This window comes from Genypterus blacodes, unplaced genomic scaffold (genome assembly GCF_046128005.1).
Source record: "Genypterus blacodes isolate CSIRO-AG114 ecotype Tasmania unplaced genomic scaffold, CSIRO-AGI_Gbla_v1 ptg000118l_1, whole genome shotgun sequence".
Taxonomy (NCBI): domain Eukaryota; kingdom Metazoa; phylum Chordata; class Actinopteri; order Ophidiiformes; family Ophidiidae; genus Genypterus; species Genypterus blacodes.
Genome location: NW_027466921.1, coordinates 1,669,572 through 1,688,349, shown reverse-complemented (window position 1 = coordinate 1,688,349; position 18,778 = coordinate 1,669,572). Strand labels below are relative to the sequence as shown.

At 44.7% G+C, this 18,778-nt stretch overlaps 1 protein-coding gene across 4 annotated transcripts; it reads right to left on the bottom strand.

Annotated features, from left to right (window-relative positions):
• Positions 1 to 330: 330 nt before the first annotated feature.
• Positions 331 to 18,623, bottom strand: ranbp2 (RAN binding protein 2). 4 transcript variants are annotated; one of them, XM_076161894.1, is made up of 30 exons: positions 18,402 to 18,623; positions 17,862 to 17,929; positions 17,661 to 17,772; positions 17,251 to 17,403; positions 16,892 to 17,122; positions 16,230 to 16,372; positions 15,952 to 16,147; positions 15,471 to 15,611; positions 15,186 to 15,345; positions 14,713 to 14,894; positions 14,198 to 14,394; positions 13,749 to 13,872; positions 13,266 to 13,427; positions 12,848 to 12,985; positions 12,440 to 12,571; positions 11,819 to 12,007; positions 11,617 to 11,700; positions 11,343 to 11,484; positions 11,163 to 11,257; positions 6,622 to 11,074; positions 6,122 to 6,199; positions 4,982 to 5,158; positions 4,080 to 4,166; positions 3,717 to 3,922; positions 2,448 to 2,688; positions 2,265 to 2,351; positions 2,002 to 2,150; positions 1,522 to 1,795; positions 1,081 to 1,427; positions 331 to 877 (listed from the first exon to the last, which is right to left on the bottom strand). In XM_076161894.1, the coding sequence occupies exons 1-30, from the start codon at positions 18,471 to 18,473 to the stop codon at positions 533 to 535; spliced, it is 9,165 nt and encodes a 3,054-aa protein (XP_076018009.1). In that variant the 5' UTR covers positions 18,474 to 18,623; the 3' UTR covers positions 331 to 532. The 4 variants fall into 4 exon arrangements, with proteins under 4 accessions (XP_076018009.1, XP_076018008.1, XP_076018006.1 ...); XM_076161893.1 differs by lacking the exon at positions 6,122 to 6,199 and having other exon boundaries at positions 4,982 to 5,161; positions 6,622 to 6,689; positions 6,777 to 11,074; XM_076161891.1 differs by lacking the exon at positions 6,122 to 6,199 and having other exon boundaries at positions 4,982 to 5,161.
• Between the last annotated feature and the right edge of the window lie 155 nt (positions 18,624 to 18,778).

The window sequence follows — 18,778 nt, the reverse complement described above, 5'->3', positions numbered from 1 at the left end:
GTGAAAAAACCTGGAGGAATTCATAGCTATAGTAGCAATAGAGAGGCAGCAGTTGGAGAGAAGGCTTGAGCATGGTTACAAACTAGAAGGTGTATTCAATTATTCGCTCCTTTCAATTATAGTTAAGACTTACTTATTCAAAAAGGGAAAAATCGGCTTCAGGTAAGAGGACATTCACCTGGAACACATGCAAGACCAAAAAACAGACGATAAAAAAGTAGTTCATGTACAATTATACAGACTAAATCAATTCACAGAGGGAAGAGGGGTAAAGATGCAAGTGCAAAAGAGCAAAAATATATCATCTTTGCTCCAAATTTCTCCACCCAAATATTCACACTACAATCCCTGCTTCAGAATACAGAAAAGGATAAGAAATCATCCTCTATGGGGCCTTAGAATAGAAGAGCTAATCTTAGACCAGTGGAGTCAAATTTACACATTTTGAGCTGTAATCTCAATATCAGTGTTTAATTCTCACATAATGTCTATGGATGCACTTTTGGCAGGGAGCGCATCCAGAATCTTACATTTACACCTCAATCCCAGCTGTAAACTTGAACCTCGTCTGTGAGAGCTGTCCACAGTCTGTGATGACGAGCTTCTTGGCAGGAGTGCCCGCCTTCGTGCCCAGCTCCCCCATCTGCTGCACCACATCCATGCCATCCCGGACCCAGCCAAAGGCCACATGTTTGAAGTCCAGATTTTCGGCCTTCTTCAGAGTGATGAAGAACTGCGAGTTGTTGGTGTCACGTCCTCGATTGGCCATGGACAGTATGCCTGGGCCTGTGTGGCGAACATCAAAGTTCTCATCCTCAAACTTTGTGCCATAGATGGACTTCCCTCCTGTGCCATTCTGTTTGGTGATGTCACCACCCTGAAACAACCAGAACAGGGAGCTCGTTAGGACCAATTCATACAGAGCTCATACCATTATGGAGCAAATTCATCCTCATGAATGCAGGTTGAATAGGGACTGGGTTTAATAAGAACGTTTGTTCACTCAGACTAGCTCTACAAGTTTGACATGATAGCTATGAGCTGTAGTCATGTAATCTTGACAATATCTCTTTTCATTACCTGGCATACAAAGTTTGGTACGATTCTGTGGAAAATGGCATTCCTCAGCCCAAAGCCCTTCTCTCCAGTGCAGAGGGCCCTGAAGTTCTCTGCTGTCTTGGGGACAATATGGGAGAAAAGCTCGATGGTGATGTTGCCGAGGGTTTCGCCGTCAGCTGTGATGGTGAGGAACACCTGTGGGTTTGAGTCTCTGGAGTGCTCTTGAATTCTAGACATCTGTGGGGTGGAGCCTTCTTCACTGGACTGGCCAATGCGACTCTGACATTCACAGAAGGTCTTCCTGAAGGTTTCAGCTAACTCAGGGGTTTTGAACTTAGCTGCCAGCTGCTCTACAATGGCCCTGTCGTCTGCAGTAACAGAGAAAATGTAATGAACACAAAAGCAAAAGGGCAGCAAAAGCATTTCAGAGTTGTTTGTGCAGACTTTATATGGACAGTGTACCTGAATAGTCTGTGGCAGTCCAGACAAGTGCGTTGGCAGCCACATCCATGGCTTTGAGCTCCATCGCCTGGGTGATTGTGTGGTTGGCACACACCTTCAGCACTTGCTCTCTTCTCATCAGAATGCGGTAGAAGTGCTTTGTCGGGTGAAAGAGAATCTTGATGTCACCGATGCCACGCTCTTTCCACTGGCTTAGCTCCGGGTCCCAGCGATACATTTTGGTACGCTCCTTGAACAGGATTTCCTCATCCTCCTCCCCAGATTTCGTCTCTACCTATCAGAGAGACACAAATGGCACGGCATCAAGTGAAGCCCTTTGTTTTTGAACATCTAATTGACTTTATTAATGCGAGGAGAGAAGAAAAAAAATACACACAGTTGTTGCCACTAAATTAAAGGAGCATGATTCAAGCATGGTTGGATTACCAAAACGGCTGTCTCCAATTATTAGTTCATAGATCATAAGTATCAATAAAGTACCTCAGGCAGAGACACGATTGGCTCAAAGTGAACCTCAACATTTTGTGCATCATCTTCCTCGTTCCCCTCCTGATCTCCATTTTTCGGTGCCGAGGGAACTGCAGCTCCAAATACTGTAGCTCCTGCATCTGCCCACGAGAAGTTAGAGTCTACAAAATAGGGAAAGGCACCACATAGTGTAAGTTATGTTACGGTGACAGTAATTAATGCCAGAATAAAAAATGTTGTATCTATGTATATGTGTGTCAAAAACCAAAGCCAACCTTTCCTTCCAAAGGCATATTCTTCTGTGTTTTGGGCCAGGGAAGCGAATGAGAATCCCTCACATATCTTGAAACCAAAACCGGGAACTGTGGAGACAGAATGTGACAGTTCATACCAATGCTCATTCACAAGCAAAAGGTTGTGGTGTTAAGAGTTGTAGTTTTGAAGGAGGTATTCACTACCTCGACTGGTGGTTGAAGCAGTGTCTGTGGTAGTGGTATCGGGCTCTGGGGTTTTCTTGGTGGACAGGTCAATGGGTGAAGTGCTGCTCGAGACTTCACACTGGGTCTCTGCTGGCTGCTCAGAGGTGTCCTCCGCTGGGGTGGAAGTGCTTCCTGCAGCCTCCGTCGTGTCTGAGACCTGCTCCTCTGCGGCCTCAGCAGGGCTGCTGGACGTCTCTTCAGCGATGTTCAGCTCGGCATTCTGAAATGTTTTTGCAATAGAACACAGTGTTATAATACAACAGAAATACAATGGTGTGTATAATGCTGTTTGTAGTGGCACATCCTTGACTCTCTCTCGTGTAGATGTGTCACTTGGGTAAGCCTGGCAAACAGCATTTGTCACACGCACAAAGAGACTAGGTAACTTTACTATATATTGTTTAATTCAAGTGTACTGTGAAATGTAAATGAAAAGCACCCAGCACCTTCAGGAACCCTAAACAATGTTTCTGCCAAATTTGGAGGCTATTGGACGAATGGCGCTCGTTGTCACTCCGGATGACCATAACACACAAACACACCCACAATAATCACTATCACTATCATTAAAGTTAAAAAACACTGAGGGAAGAGAAACTCACTATTAACAGACTCAATTCATCCCTCAATTCTTCCGCTTGTATGGATACATGCAGAAATGTTTTGGGTGAAACCATGCTTAAGTGTTTTTACAAATGAAAACCAGCAGAATTTAAGAAAAATTATGTGCTAGGGTGGTTATACAGTATAGTATACCATAATATGGGGTGACATCATTCATGATTCTAAAAGTAGTATGTCAATGATGCCATTAACAAGAATGACATCATTCATGAGATCATTCTTGTCTCCCATCTCCAATTCCTATAATTGTATTAATACAAATAAAACATGAAATAAAAATGTAAATGAAAAGAAAAGCACCCTATGCAAATGATGGAACCCTGAACAATATTTCGGGCAAGTTTGGTGTCGATTGCTCGTTGCCACTCTGCATGAACAGAACACACAAACACACTGCCCTCAACAAGATTGACATCACCAAACTAACAAAGTGATGTCAATAAAATAAACAAAGTGATGCCATCCAAACTAACATTCATTTATTTTTTGGCCTGAGTTGACCACCATCTAAACATTAGATCCACTGAAACTGCGGTTTGATTTACTGCTTCAATATATTATCATTGGTGGAGCAACACCTGATATTTTTTTCATAGTTGTGTGTGTGTAATCTAGACTGCATACCAGGTCTTGATGTGCCTTGAGGACCTCTGTTTCAAAGTCCTCACACTTGTCATGATCTGGGTCGCTGTCTGTGGTGCCCAGGCCACAGAAGAACGTGGGCGGTAGCTGCAGGCTTTTGGCTTTCTCCTCCTCCTCCGGTGTGGCCTTCTTCTCCCAGACCACCTGGCAGTCTGGCTCGGAACTTCCCTCAGCCTGCTCGGGGGCTTCTGAGGACACACAGGGCTAAGGTCAGGACATGATTGGTATAAAAGCGCTTGCTTCTCATGAAGATATTTGAAAAGAGGAAGGTTCAAATGTTAACATGAATCAAACCAATACTGTCGCTGCCATCATGGAAAAGTGAGGATAAGAAGATTGACATACCACAAACATCAGCCGCAGCCTTTTCCACAGGAGGATCAGGGTAGAGCTTTCCATTCAATGCTTTCACCGCCGACTCAAAGTCCTCATCTGAAATTTCAAAACAAATTCACTCATTTCATCTGAATATCACATTTGTTCAGTCCTGAAGAGGATGTGCTGTGATCGCTGAATATTTTACAGACTGAACAAATGTCTGAAAGAGTGAAGCCTGAATGCCTCAAAAATGGTTTGTCTACCTGAATGAATGAACAAGTTACAAGCGGTTTGAGTGACAGCTAAAGCTCTCATGCAAAAACTGTTCAGTTTTATCCGACAACGGATTGAAGCAGGAGAACTTCCTGAAGGTAGGGATGTATATGGTCAAAAGGACAAAAGATAAAGAAGAATTGGCAAGTTTGATGTCTGAAGGCCTGAATAATGCTTGAATGGTTTATCTGTCTGAAAGTATGAAGGAGTTCCGAGTCTGAAGGCATTAAGTGCCTGAAGAAAATTTGAATAGGTTTTAACAGGGATTTTTCAGCTGAATATTTCGGAAAATATGAAAGATGTGAACACCAAAAGTCATAGCCATCATCTCCTGAATATTCTGAACTTTTTAATGTTTGAATGGTCTGTAGGAAGTATGCAAAAGTAGTTGACTGCCAATATTCTGTGATTCTCTGCTCTAAACCCTCAAGTTTGACTTTACATTGATAAATAGACTATAAAGTAAGGCTTTAACAGTGGAAGAATTTGTATTTATATAAATTCTGTTTCATAATGTGGAGGGTAGTGACCCTGCAGGGGCAACTAGGACTGACGTTTAGTGTTGTTTTTTTTAACTTTTTTATTGTAGATTGGTAGCTGGTGAAATAAAAACTACATAAATCTGATCCACTTCAAGCTTTTGTATTCAGTCTTACCATCAGTTTCAACGTCGCTGGCGTAGCCAGGTTCATTCTGGTAGCAGAAGAAGGTGAGAGGCAGCAGCAGTTTCTTGGCTAAAGCAGCTTGATCGGCAGTGGGTTCCCTCACATACACAACTTCAACCTCCGAGTCCTCATCAGACCCCGCACTGCCTTCTTCTGCCAGCGGAGGCGCTACTGAGTTATGAAAGTAGAAGACAAAAACATTCAGACTGGGAGGTGACAGCTTAAAAGAATAGCAGAATAGCAGGAATGTTGACTTTGACCATGGGTGTTAGTACCACACCCACACACACACACACGGAAAAATACGTGCATTGTAAAAATAAAAAACATGCATTTAATGCAGTTATTTATTCTGTGATGCATATTTTTTTACAGTATTTGATTCTACATGACATTTACTGGGTGCTCTGCATAGGATTTGACAAACTGCTTACCAAATGTAATGAGTGACTCTCCTGAACAGGTTAATCTCTGGGATATACAACAGGATTTTACCAACCCTTGAACCCCAATGATGTTTTATAGACTTATCACACTGCCAAATGACAGGGGAGAGTTGGCAGGATTTTCGTGCTGTTGCTACACATCCTGCACTAAAAATGGCTCAGGTGAATTATAGGGCATTACAGTCCAAGCTCACATTTCAAAAGAGGGAGGAGAACTAGTTTGAGTTTGGATCGCCTCCCGTTTCTATCTAAGCGTTGGTTATATCCTGCTGTAACTTTAGGTTCAACTCTCATTCATTGAATGTTTCACTGCAGGATATTAGGATTGTTTTAAATGCAATCATATTTTAACCCATGACCGTCAATCATAGCATAAACCAATACAGAAAACAGGGTGGTTGGTTTGAACTCTTACTCTGAACCTTATTCGTTTTGCCCCTCATTTATATTAATTTTAACGTAAAATCAACTCTGACACAGATGTAACATACTTTGTTAGAGTTATTATGTTATTTAGTTTGCATAGTCCAAACTACAATCACACCCACATACTGGACTTGTGACACGTTAGCGCTTCGTTTTTTTTTCCACTCCGTGCATACAGGTTATTCGATTCTAGCGGAGAGGGCCAGCCAGATGAAGGTGTCGGCTAAGGTGTCAACACACACTGCAGTGATTAGAGTACCTGGGGGATCAAATTGGGTGGTTGATGTGCCGGTCCAAAAAGCCATTGGGTTATCTTTGAAAAGCCTAAAATCCAACCCTAAGAATGATGGGTTGTTGGGTGAAGAGAAACTATTTGTGAGGCTGGGATCATAATCAGAAAAACAAAAAGCCAAACCTATTCAAATTAATACACCAGTTTAAAAAAACTGAGTGTGTGGGATTAATCAATTAAACATTAAATGTGGAAAAAGTAGTTTAGAAAGTCTATGGGGATATACGTCAATTTCATATTTATGGTAATGAAACTGTTAATCTATGATACATTTATATATTAAGACTGCTAGGAGAGCAGACTCGTGTATTTTGATACCAGTTCTCTGCTGAATAGGATAAAAGCTGGCTCATCTACGAAAATGGTGAAGCAATGAGATGCAGATAAAGCAAGACAGTGAAATAAACAAATGAACAAAGACTCATTTCGTCATTCAACACAGAATCCAACACGTATAGATTTCTTACCTTTTTCTGGGATTTTGAATGCAGGTGTTGACGCTGAAGCCTGTGTGGGACTTCCACCATCTCTGCCCCTGGAAGTGGATGCAGAATCCTCACTGTCAGATTGGGATTTGGGAGAGCCGAAAATCTTCTGAACATTATCGGTGCCAAAGACAAACTTGGGAGGCGACATCACGGTCTTGGATGGGTTGATTGGGCTGTGAGGCCCAGCAGAACTGGGCGTGATGTCAGAGGGAAGCTCTGTACGTTCCCTCGTGGTTTCTTCCAGAACAGCGATGGCTGCTTCCCCACATACAGCTGTGGCTGCTGTTGCAGGTTCAGTAGGTACGCTGTCTTGAGGATCCGCAACACTCAACGTCGCTGAAGTCATAAGCACCCCTTCCTCTTGGGCATTCTTGGCTTCTTCAAACACTTCTTTGAATGAATTAGCAATGTTGTGCAGCTTGAACCTGACCGCCAACTGCTCAATTTTACCCTGACTCTCTTCAGAAAAGTCCATGGCACTCCAGACCCAGGCCTTTTCAGCACCCTTCATAGGTTCCAACTTCATGACTTGTGCAATCCAGTGGTTGACACAAATCTTCAGTACCTGATCTCTCCTCATTATCAGCCTTACCCGCTTGGTGTCAAAATTTTGCAATATCTTGAGGTCTCCGATACCCCTCTCCTTCCACTGACTTGTTTCTACATCATAGCGATACAGTTTGGCCCTGTAACTAAAGAGCACTTGCTCATTTTCCTCCCCAGTGGATATCTCCACTAGGTCAGGCAAGGGAACAACAGGTTCAAAGTATTGGCCATCCCTCTCCTCGTCCTGGCTTACATCGTGCTCATCATCCGTACCTTCTGAGGCCCTGCTCTGGTTAAGCTGAGCAGGGGATTTGGAAGGACTGATACCTGGTTGAAAGCTGAAGTTAAATCCTCCGGTAGATTCCCCAAAGCGGAAAAGGTTCTTTCTGACGGTGCTGCTAGGGACGGGGGAATCACAGACTGATGTTTCAACAGTATCATCTAAAGCGTCTCCTCTTAAGTCATAGTTGTCCCACTCCAAGGTCTCTGTGGTTTCGACATTAGACTTGATGACGATGCTTGAAACATCACCAGATGTCGTAATGTCTGTCTTGCCGTCATCATCTTTGATCTTTGTTTTCTCATCTGTCAGGAAGGATTTCAGGTCTTTCAAACCAGACTTCATTTCCTCTGCTTTCTGAATGAGGTGTGCTGTTCTACCTGTATCAACAAGCTTATGTGGCGTTTGCAGGGGAATGTCCAAGAGAAGCCGCTGACACTCTTCAAACTTCAGCTTAAACTCCTGGGCCAGCTCTGGCGTTTTGAACTTTGCAGCCAGCTGTTCCAGGTTAGCATCTTCCTCGGAGAAATCATTGGCCAGCCATCTCCATGACTTGTCTGAGCCTGCCAGAGGCTTAAGATTCATGGTGGTGGTGATCAAGTGATTGGCACAAACTTTCAGCACCTGCTCTCTTCTCATCAGCACCCTAAGCCTGCCATTACCAAGATTTTTCAGGATTTTTAGAATTCCAACACCGCGCTCTTTCCACTGACTTATGCTGTTATCAAACCTAAATAGCTTGACACGTTCAGCGTAAAGAATGTCTTCATTTTCCTCCCCAGTCATCAGGTCCACCTTGTCTGGCATTTGGATCACAGGCTCAAACTGGATGTCGTCACTGTCCTCTGTCTTGTACAGGTCATCTTCCTCTTTCTCAGCAGAACCATCTGCCTTGAAGGGTTTTGCCGGGGATGACGTGAACAGCTGCTCACCAGCCCGAGAAAAACCTTTGAAATCGGTGCTTCTGTGCCCAAAGTCTTCAGGGCCAGACTTCGCCAAGTCTGCAAAACTGAATGCGTCAGGTTTTCCAGTAAGTAGTGGATTTTTTTCCTCCCCTGTACCAAACGCCAGTGGTGTAGAAACATTTTCTTTCTCTTGGTGCTGGTCAGCTATACTTTTCAGAAACAAGGAGGCTGAACCGGTGGGATATGCTTGACTGTCAGTTGTTCGAGTTTCTGCTTTCGAATTTTCCTGGGTGCTAAATTTGAAGCCACCAGATGGAATAGGTACAGCGAATGAGAAGCTGGAAGCAGATGTGGTATTTGGTGCAGCCTGAGGCGCCTCAAACTTAAATGAAGCAGTGGGGCTTTTACTGCTGCTGCTCTGACCAAACTGAAACGTGCTGCTTTTTGGAAAGGCCGTTTTAAATCCAGTTGCAGCAGGTTGGCTCGGTAAAGCTTCTTTCCCAAAGCTAAAGCTGAAGTTGGAGAGTGAGGTAGCTGCGCTGGTTGAACTTTTTGCATTTGGATTTTGAGCCTGACAGGCCATGCACTGATTGGCAGAAGCATCATTCCTCACCAGACAAATGTCACAGTCCCACTCTCCGCCCTTCTTAGAAAACATGGTTCCCAAGGAGGAAGTCTCGCGCGCAGTTTGGCAGGAAACGCATTTGGACTCCGACGCATCATTTCTGACTAGGCAAGTATCACAGTCCCACTGACCGTCTCTCTTTGCAAAACCAGCGAAATCAGGCATTGCTGGCATTGGTGGCAGGTTAGACACTGCAGGAGCGCTCACTGTTGATGTAACAGCAGGGTTAGAATCTGTACATACAACAGGAGCAGCTTCCTCTCTGCCAGCACATGCATGACAGTCCCACTGTCCTGGCTCTACATTAGACTGGGAACCAAACCCAGAGGTAACTGGTTCAGCTCCTGATTGGGCAGCTGGAGCTTGTATTTGTGCTGGAGCTGTTTGAGGTGAAGATTGAAGAGCTTCACAAGTCATACAATTAACTGTAGAGGCTTCATTTCTGGTGGAACACAACTTACAGTCCCACTGCCTTTGCTTCATGCCAAATTGTGCCCCAAACGCAGAAGCAAAGGCACCACTCCCTGTGTCGGGCTTTGAAGTGTTTGTGCCAAATGTAAACGAAGATCCAAATGACCCAAATGCTGTAAATGGGGAGCTGGAACTGGTGGATTTTGATGAGTCAGTCCCAAATTTGAAAGCAAAATTTGGTTTGGTTTCAGCAACAACTTCAGTAGCTGACTTTGAGTCGGAATTGGGATTGGGACTTTGACAAGCGACACAAAGCATGTCTGTGTGCTTATTTCTTACACAGCAAATACTGCAGTCCCATTCCCCGTCCTTGATTGCAAATTGTGAAGCCAAGTCTGGCGGCAGTTCGCAGGATTTCACAATTGGCTTCTCCTCCTCTTGCTGGTCAAACTTCTCAGGTGAGTTGATCACAATTTGCTGGGCTTTGTCAAACTTGGCTTTGAAAAGTGACGCCTCATCTGCCGATTTGAAACGGATGGCCAGCTGCTCAGGTTTAGGCTCCTCATCTGCATAGTCAATGGCGTGCCAGACCCAGGATTTGTCTGAGCCGGAATTTGGTGCGAGGAGCATATCAGCAGTGATGTAGTGATTGGCACAGATCTTGAAGACCTGTTCCCTTCTCATCAAAATGCGGATCTTCCCCATAGTGCCATGTTTTAGGATCTTGATGTTGCCTGTGCCCCTCTCCTTCCACTCCTTTGTTTCTGCCTCAAATCTATACAGCTTTGCTCTGTTGCAAAACAACTCTTCTTCCTCTTCCTCACCGGTTTTTGTATCAACTTTATCAGGAAGGGGAACAATTGGTTCAAAGTGAGGGCCGTCCTCATCTTCCTCATTGTGAACACTGTCATGGTCGCTCTCCACCCTTTTCTCTTCTTCTGCAGGTGTAGCCATCCCAAAAACTGGCTTGGCGACATCGACAAATTTAAATGGCTGTTCCACATTTCCAAACAGACTTCCTGTGGCTGTGTTCTTTACAGCATCAGTAAAGGAAAACCCTGTGGCGTTTTTATTGCCAAAGGTAAAGATGCCCGCTTGGCTGGGAGGCTGTTCCTGACCTGGAGGCTTCTCCTGTTCTGTATCCGTTTTAGCAGGAATGTCTGATGTAAGAAGACCGAGCAGGCTCTCGCTGTGCTTTGCCTGAGAAGCTGGGAAGGCGAAATCTCCATCACTGGATTTAAAGTTGGAGTTGAATTTAAAAGCAGCTGTTGGTGTAGAATGGGAAACTGTCCCTGCTCCAAAACTAGGCACTTTTGGGACTTCAGCAGACGCCTGCTGGCTGAAGGTGAGCTTCCCAAAGTCCACTAGCTTCCCCTCAGCGCTCTTTACTGGTTCGACAGGAGCAACAGATGGTTTGGTGAAGTAGCCAGGCTCAGGTAATGGTGGATTGGTTTGCTGGTTCACACTCGGGACGTAATATTCCTCATTGTATGGGGAAAGAACGTTAGTTGCTGGTGATTCAAATCGGAGAGGGGCACCGAAGACTTGGTCTTGAGGAGGATAAATGCCGGCTGGGGTTGTTTGCAAGGGTGGTGTATGCGTAGACTGCTGGTAAGCATACATGTGCTGCTGAGGTGGGATACGATTCGCGCCATACATTTGGCCCTGTTAACAGAAAAACAAAATATATATCAAAATTAAAAATTAACTATGTTCTGAAATGTAATGTGTGAAAAGTATGAATTATAATTACCTTAGTAGGGGTTACGTTTGCCGCTGTGCGAAGGAGATACTGAGAATTGAAAGCGGGGGACTGGTTGTAGTACCCAGAGGGACCTGTGGTGGTAACTTTAAAATATAATACCAAGACAGTTAATTTTCAGTAATAATTATCAGACATAACGTCAAAGACATGTGTTTGTTCTAAACTAACCTGTTAAGGGGGCTCCATGATAGGACTGGACTGGGGTATAAGGCTCCTGTAGGCCCTCAGCCCCATAGCTCTCTCCATACATTTTTTGATGAGAAGAGCTTGTGTTGGCCATGGAATTGTTCCTCAGATCATGAACTTCATTCTGCAAAAACAAGAGCCTTTGTGAGATCTGACTCAGTTCAGTACATGTTCAGAACAATACGAAATACTATACAACCACACCCAGGTATGCAAGATAACATTGACGATTCATTATTGCACCCCTAATGCTGACCTTGAGGGCTTCAACTTGATGGCAGAGCATCTGGAGAAGGCTCTTCTGATCCTCCACCCAATGAGGGGGTGTCTTAGGAGAAATCTGGAGGAATGGGAACACCACATTTGAATTTGTGCAATAAATTAATTTTTTTTACAGCTATCACAATGTCTGTAGGTTGTCTAAAACCATCCTATTACCTGATAGACAATGAACCTACCATTAGCCTTTTGGAAGGAGAGGGAGTAGAAAATTTGATGTGTGAAGTGGTTTCTGTGGTACCAGCAGGGGTGGAGAAATTGGGTTCCACTTGACCGTCCTCTTCTTCATCCATAGCTTCCCCACTCTCCCCCAGCTGCTGGTTCACGTCATTGAGAAGGTCCACAACTTCCTCCATAGACACAGGCAGCTGGAACACAAAATGTAAGCAACAGTTTAGGAGTTGCTCACATATAGACTATATCCTCCAGTTACCTTTTGATCCCTCTCTACTTCTTAATTCTACCTCTAATTTGATCATATGCCTACCTGAAACACAACAGGGTTTCCCTTCCATTCTATTCTGGCAATTTGTCTGCGGTGCCCGAGCCGAAACAAAATGAAAGTAAAAAACAACACAGAAGTCGCAGCTAAGATAGTTTGGGCTATGACAGAGAGAACCCATGCAAACCGATCGGCTAACTCGGCACAATAGGTAGATAAAATCTCAAGGCAAAGCAAATGTGACCAACTTAAAGTAGACAGGTATAACATAAACCAAGACATCACGAGCAAACACAGGTGTCCTGCCTAACACTTGCCAAACTCTCTCTCTGTGGGAGAGACTAACAATGGGACTTACCCTGTCAATGTCATCGGCATTTGCATTGTAGATTTTGGACAGGTTGGTTTTGAACTTCCTGAGGAAGGTAATGCACCTGTCCTGAGTTTCCTCAACCCCACTGCTTGCCTCCTCTGACAGCCGCTGGTAAATCTGCAAAGGAAACACGGAACATCACTGCAAACAGCAACAATTGTAAGAAATGCTGGAATATCATCAATAATCGTGTAACAAGCTTTCACAGAGGCCAATCTAAAAGTTTCTGGCTGCCATGATGACAGTTGACTAAATGGAATTAAAATTTTGCATTGGTCCGAAGGGGAGGTAGGATGATTGGTGCATGTTTTTAAAGGGATCGTTTAAAATAGACTGTAGTCAAAAAGGCGATGATACCAGTTTGCGTTGCTAAAAGCTCAAGCAATGACTTACTCGGGCCAAATGCCAGACCGATGACATGTTATTGATGGTTTCCAGAGAAGCGATGGCCTCGTCCGTATTGCCTTCGATGTCTAGGAGAGCAGCAAAGGCTATCGTGGCTTCTTCTTCATAGCCCTTCACTGACGAGATCTGACAACACATATACACATACAATTTGTAAATCATGCTGCAAACACTATGGTGTGGGATATAACCAAAACCCCTCAGTTAGGCTCTACCATTCCAGTGGACTGAAACCTTTTATCACAACAGGACAGCTGCAATAGGAATGTACCACTATCAATTATTTAAAAAAATTATGGAATAGAACACAACATCAGAAATGATCACAGGCACAGCCAAAAATCTACCATAGTATTTAAGTGTGAAAAAAGTATTTAAGCATTTAAGAAACCACAACAGTATCAACCTGGATATTTTTGGAGGTAAGGTGTAGGAAGAGGGGGTCGACAGGTTCAGGTATACTGCGTCGGTTTTTGACTTTGTCCAGAAGAGGAAGAGCAACCTTCCAGTAGTGGACACTGCGGCCGATGTACTCCTTCTGGTCATAGTACGAGTTCACTCCAACCCCCTGGGTAATCGGACACAGAAACACAGCTGAATGACAAGGAGAGGGGTGCTACATAGGTTTGACTGACAAACACAAATCAATGAACAACAACAATGAAGAATCAGAGTGGACACCATTCCCTCATCAAGCATCATCCTCATTTCGCAGTGAAGTGAGTGACAGAAACATGCAGGTTTAAAGGCATGTGTCTACACAGTGACCCTAAGCGTTTTGACTAACTGATTAACTCGAGCTGTGAGCACATTTACACAGTTTTTGAAAATGCAGAATCTAACACTTTGTTCTATCCTGGCTTATCACAGAGCTTGCGTTTGTATCTACCGTCTGGCTGAGACATTGTGCCCAGTGGATGACGAGTGACGGGTGGAGTCCATGTTTCTCTCCAGCCCTCAGGGTGCTCAGTCCGTGCTGCACCACCATCCGCAGTTTGGCCAACATGCCAGGCCTACAAGTGACAAACACGTTGAACATGAGAAGAAACGGAGAGCTCAATTTCTAAACTGTTTCATGTCACTGGATAGCAGATAACAATGATGTGATCATCTATTTTATCACTCTGAAAGACTTTGATTGCATTCACTGATATTTTTGACTCCCCAAAGGAACATCGCAAAAATCGGACTTAAACCACATCATATCAAAATGGCTGCTATCCAATTTATTACTTAAATGCAGTGTCATATTTTGCAATGTAGTTCCAACATGATTCCTAATTTTCTTGTAGATTATCATTGTTTTACATCCGTGTCTTATTGGTTCTCCAGACTCACTCAGCTCGTTTGTGAATGAGGCAGTAGACGGCGTCCCAAAATTCCCTCTGTCTGTCGGTGGTGAGGAGGCGAAGGAGAGGAAGCGGGAGGCAGCGTGGCTGGTAGAGCTGCTGATGCTGTGGCTGCACGCTGCTGCCAATCCGCGCCGTCTCCTGGAGCTGACAGTGGCTACAGAAGACCACACCGCATACAAACACCTGCAATAGAGAGATTTGCTAAGTCAGAAAAGGAGCCTCAGAAGTGTTCTTTCATACCCAGTACATGGAGTGGATAAACATTCAAACACATCTACACTGCTACTACCAGACAAAGTACTCTATTCACACATCTTTTACTGTGCAGCTTCAGGTGCACATCTATATCTATCAAATACATCTATTAAACAAGTAAAACTCCCATCTGTAATAACATGTACTCTGGAAGGAAGCATGACAGGACACATCCAACAGTCTGAATATAGAGAGCAGCAGTTTAGGTACTAATGAAATCACACTAGCTAGAATAATGCCACCCACCTCCAAATCCAGCAGGCAGATGGACTCTGGTGCGTTGCTGTCCAGTTTGGACGTTTCCAGGATCAGCCGAGGAAAGAGCTGCTTCAGCCAGTCCCGCAGGACCGGCCTCTGGGCCAGAATGGACCACTGCAGTCCCAGCCAGCTCAGATGCTGTAGGTCACCAGCATGCAGCAGGATGGAGCCTACAGAGGACGCAACACGGAGAGTTAATTTCCTGATATAGTTAATCATGGGAGAGTTCATTTGGGTTTTCACTTTGTGGGGATGATATTTCTGTTATCATGACACACACAACAACTTCACCACACTCAATATGTTATGAGCAGAATATTTAAAATTAATACTGGGATGAGCAAAAATTTGTAAATCTGTTTTTATATGATCTGACCTCAACAGCAATTGGACGACATCACATCACTACACATTTTAAGGCCACTTTAGTTTGTAATTGCAACATAGAATTGCTTTCATACCGGCATCCAATTTGGCCAGCTGAGACAGTTCTGGAGCCGATGTGTTGATGGAATGAATATCATCATTGGCAATGAAGGACGTTCCAGTGGGGGCTTGTGGTCCAAACAGCAGTTCAAACAGACTGTCCTGACCATTGCGGTTACCAAACACCTCGACCACCTACAGACACACAGACACAGACAATCACAGTCATCCTCTGATCAAATGAACACAATACAAAGCGTTCAAAGCTATCTTGTGCTGTCTAACACAGCCAATTTAATAGTTTTAAAAAATGGACTAACCTCTCTGATCAAGGTGGCCGAATCGGTGCTGAGATTGAGCAGCATGTGGCCGGCCTGGCTCTGCCGGTCATCGGCGAGCAGCTCCAGAGGGTGGGGGGCTGGCTCGTCCCTTTTGGTCACCTTGGCCTTTGGTCTGGGGACCTGGTGAGAGACCAAACACAAAAGTTATTTATTTAAAACCCTTGACATTACATGACCCTGGACAGGGACTACCAGCTGAACCATAGCGTTTGTGAAAAAGAAATAGAAGTGCAGGAATCAATAACAAAACAAACATTACAAAATGTACTTGAATAAAAATACATATGTATAAAGATAGCATGTGTTATCTGTCATTCTGCATACGCTAACAGGACAATACTGACTACTGACTTCTGTGATTTTAATTCACCTGACAACCCCAGTCAACGAATTAATCAGCATTTACTGAGTACTTGCTGTGTCCGGGTGCATGTGTGATGCATGTGTCCGTTGTGTGTACCTGGTATGCCAGCAGGTAGCACAGTGTAGCCATGTCCGTGACATCCCTCCAGGTCTGCTGGCGCTCCTGAACCAGCTTTAGCAGCAGCACGGCAGAGTGCAGGTAGAGATGGCCGCGCATCTCCACAAACACCTCGCAGAGATCGTCTTTATGGATGCTCGCAATGTTGCTCAGTTCCTGCATAGTCTGATCAAAACTAAGTGCAGACAGACAAACAGACAGTTACATTTCTGCTCTGACAACCAAAGACTAAAAACACACATTACAACACAACCCACCTTTGCAGGGCATCCAGGCAGGGCTGCACGCCGCTACTCGAAAGTGTGATTCTTAGCAAGCTGCAGTGGGCCAACAGCAACTCTCCCTGGAGACGCCGGGACTGCTTCTCATTGTTGGAGATGCAGGGCTGGGCCAAGTACTCCTGAAACAAGGTTGGTTTAACAACGCATTAGAGGAGGAATACCAAACTGTGAAGTGTTTAATCAGTTCACACCCCGGAGTTCAATCATTTCACAAAATGTTTCCTCAACCTCACTGTGTTGTACTAGTATTACTTCCTTTCAGGCATTGACCAGCGATGCACAGACTGTCTGAATCTCTCCAGGGATGTTACTTTGTCTGAGCTTTTAACCTTAAACTTGTTCAGTGATGCTACAAAAATCCTTTTTCGCTCATTCTTTGAAGATTTCAAGTGTTTCTTTGTTTGGTGCACTTCCCCCCACTTGTTGCTCCTCATCATCAGTACATACTTCCAGTAGACATATAATTTCTTTCTCATTCCAAACATTCTCGCAGTTCATCCAGAGTGCTGTGTGTTCATGCTTAACAATCCTTTGGTGGGTCTGGGTGTCACTCACGGTAAGAATGTGTTCCCACCTGCCATTAACCTGAACAAGGATTCACTTGTAACTCAAAGTTGTTTTGTGGTGTGAGGGCTGACCTGCAGTGTGTGCACCATCTCATTGTACCAGTCCAGACTGTGGCGCAGTAAACCCCCTCTCTCCGCGGCCAGGCAGTGTTTGACAGCCTCCTCCAGCCGGCCCTCCTGACTGTATATCTGAACCAGCTTGATGTTCACGTGGGCATTGGCCGGCCTCACCGACAGCTCGGCCTGCAGGAGTTCCAACAGCTGGCTCAGACCCTGCTGACCCCTACGACTCAACAGACGCTCCTGCACGGGACGGAGACGCACAAAGGACAAGACGGCATCAGTATGACATCCATTTCTGAGGCTAAACCATCATTTACTGAGGTGGTGGTGCGTTCGTGTGGTGTGTTGAGCTGACGAAAAGGCCTTACCTTGAGGTTGAGGACCGCAGGGGTTCCCGGCAGCAGCTTGGCCGCTTTTTCAACCCAGAAATCTGCTCTGCTTTGATATTCCTCCCTGCTGACCAGTAGCTCAGCCACCTTCAGCACCATCTCCTTCTGGGCTGGGTTCAATTCCACTGAACGCTACATCCACACATCCACACACACACACACACACACACACACTTAAACACATTAGTCTTGGCATTCATTTCGGCCCACAGCCACTTGATCAATCAAAACATCTTCTAAACATCTAAATAGCCCAGTAATAGGTTTTCTAATTTATACACGGCAAAATGTGACAGAATCAGTTAAAATACAATTACGAGCATGCGGATTTGTCAGCATAGAGTCAAACCAAAGACGGGAAGTGTAATATTTATGCAAATTTTTCCTACCTTGTAACATCCTACTGCCTTGCCGATGACTCCCTCTCTCTCATAGAGGTAGCCGAGGAATTTGTGTGCTTTGGGATCCCTCTCCTGGACCCTGAGATACTCTGACACATGCCTGGGAGGAGCAAGAATATAGTCACTTATACAACATCAAGGTCGCTTAAAGAGAATACTTCAATAACACATTCAAAGTAATATGCTTACCATTTTGCAAGTTCATACTCCTTTGCTTCAAAGTAGAGTTTAGCAAATAAAAACCCTTTGATCGGCTTCTGTGGTGAGAAGGAGTAAAGTAAATACAAATGCTTTAATGTGGTGGTGTCATTGTCATCATTATGTGCAGTCCGACATAGCGTGGTTAGGAGTGTTCTCTGACTGTACCAATATGACACGTGAACTGATCTTACAAGTGATCTACAAGTGATCCAACAGGGGGTTTGGTGTGAGAAGGGGTCAGCTAGCTACAAGCGCTGCTAACAGGCTGGGAAAAGTCCGGAGCCGCGCTTTTTGACGGAGCGTGATCGTGCCGACTAGCTTACCGGTCGGAGCAGCTAACGGAGGATGTTTAAGAGACTTAAAATAACCGGGGATTTTAGATTCAAGTCAGAAACCACAATAGTATCTAAACTACACACAGACGCGGACCCGGTCTCGGTGTGTCGGTCGCCTTGGCTGGTACCGGCCGGGCGGACACACGCTCCACTAACATGTTGGCAGCGAGCGAGCTAACCCGGCTCAACTTACCTCTTTGAGTGACGGAGACGAAGTCTGAATCGAGGCAACGTAGCGGTCCACCTCGGTTTTACTTCGCTGCATGGCGTCCTCAATTTGTTTTGAAAGAGTGTTGACTGCGGTTCATACAGCAGAAAAATTACCAAAGTATAAAAAGTGACATGAACATGTTAGCCTCGGTGGCTCTGTAGGCTAACACACACTAGCGTTTGGACGCTGCGTAGGCTCGCGAACGTGCTTTCTTGAATCTAACCAATCAGCGACCGGCCGCTGACGCACGGCCGACGTAGTTTCATTTCCAAAGAAGGCAGGGAGCCCCACTGACAGAACGACAACAACACTACTACTCACACAACTCTGCTCTTAGAACTTTGACTCAAACCGGATAT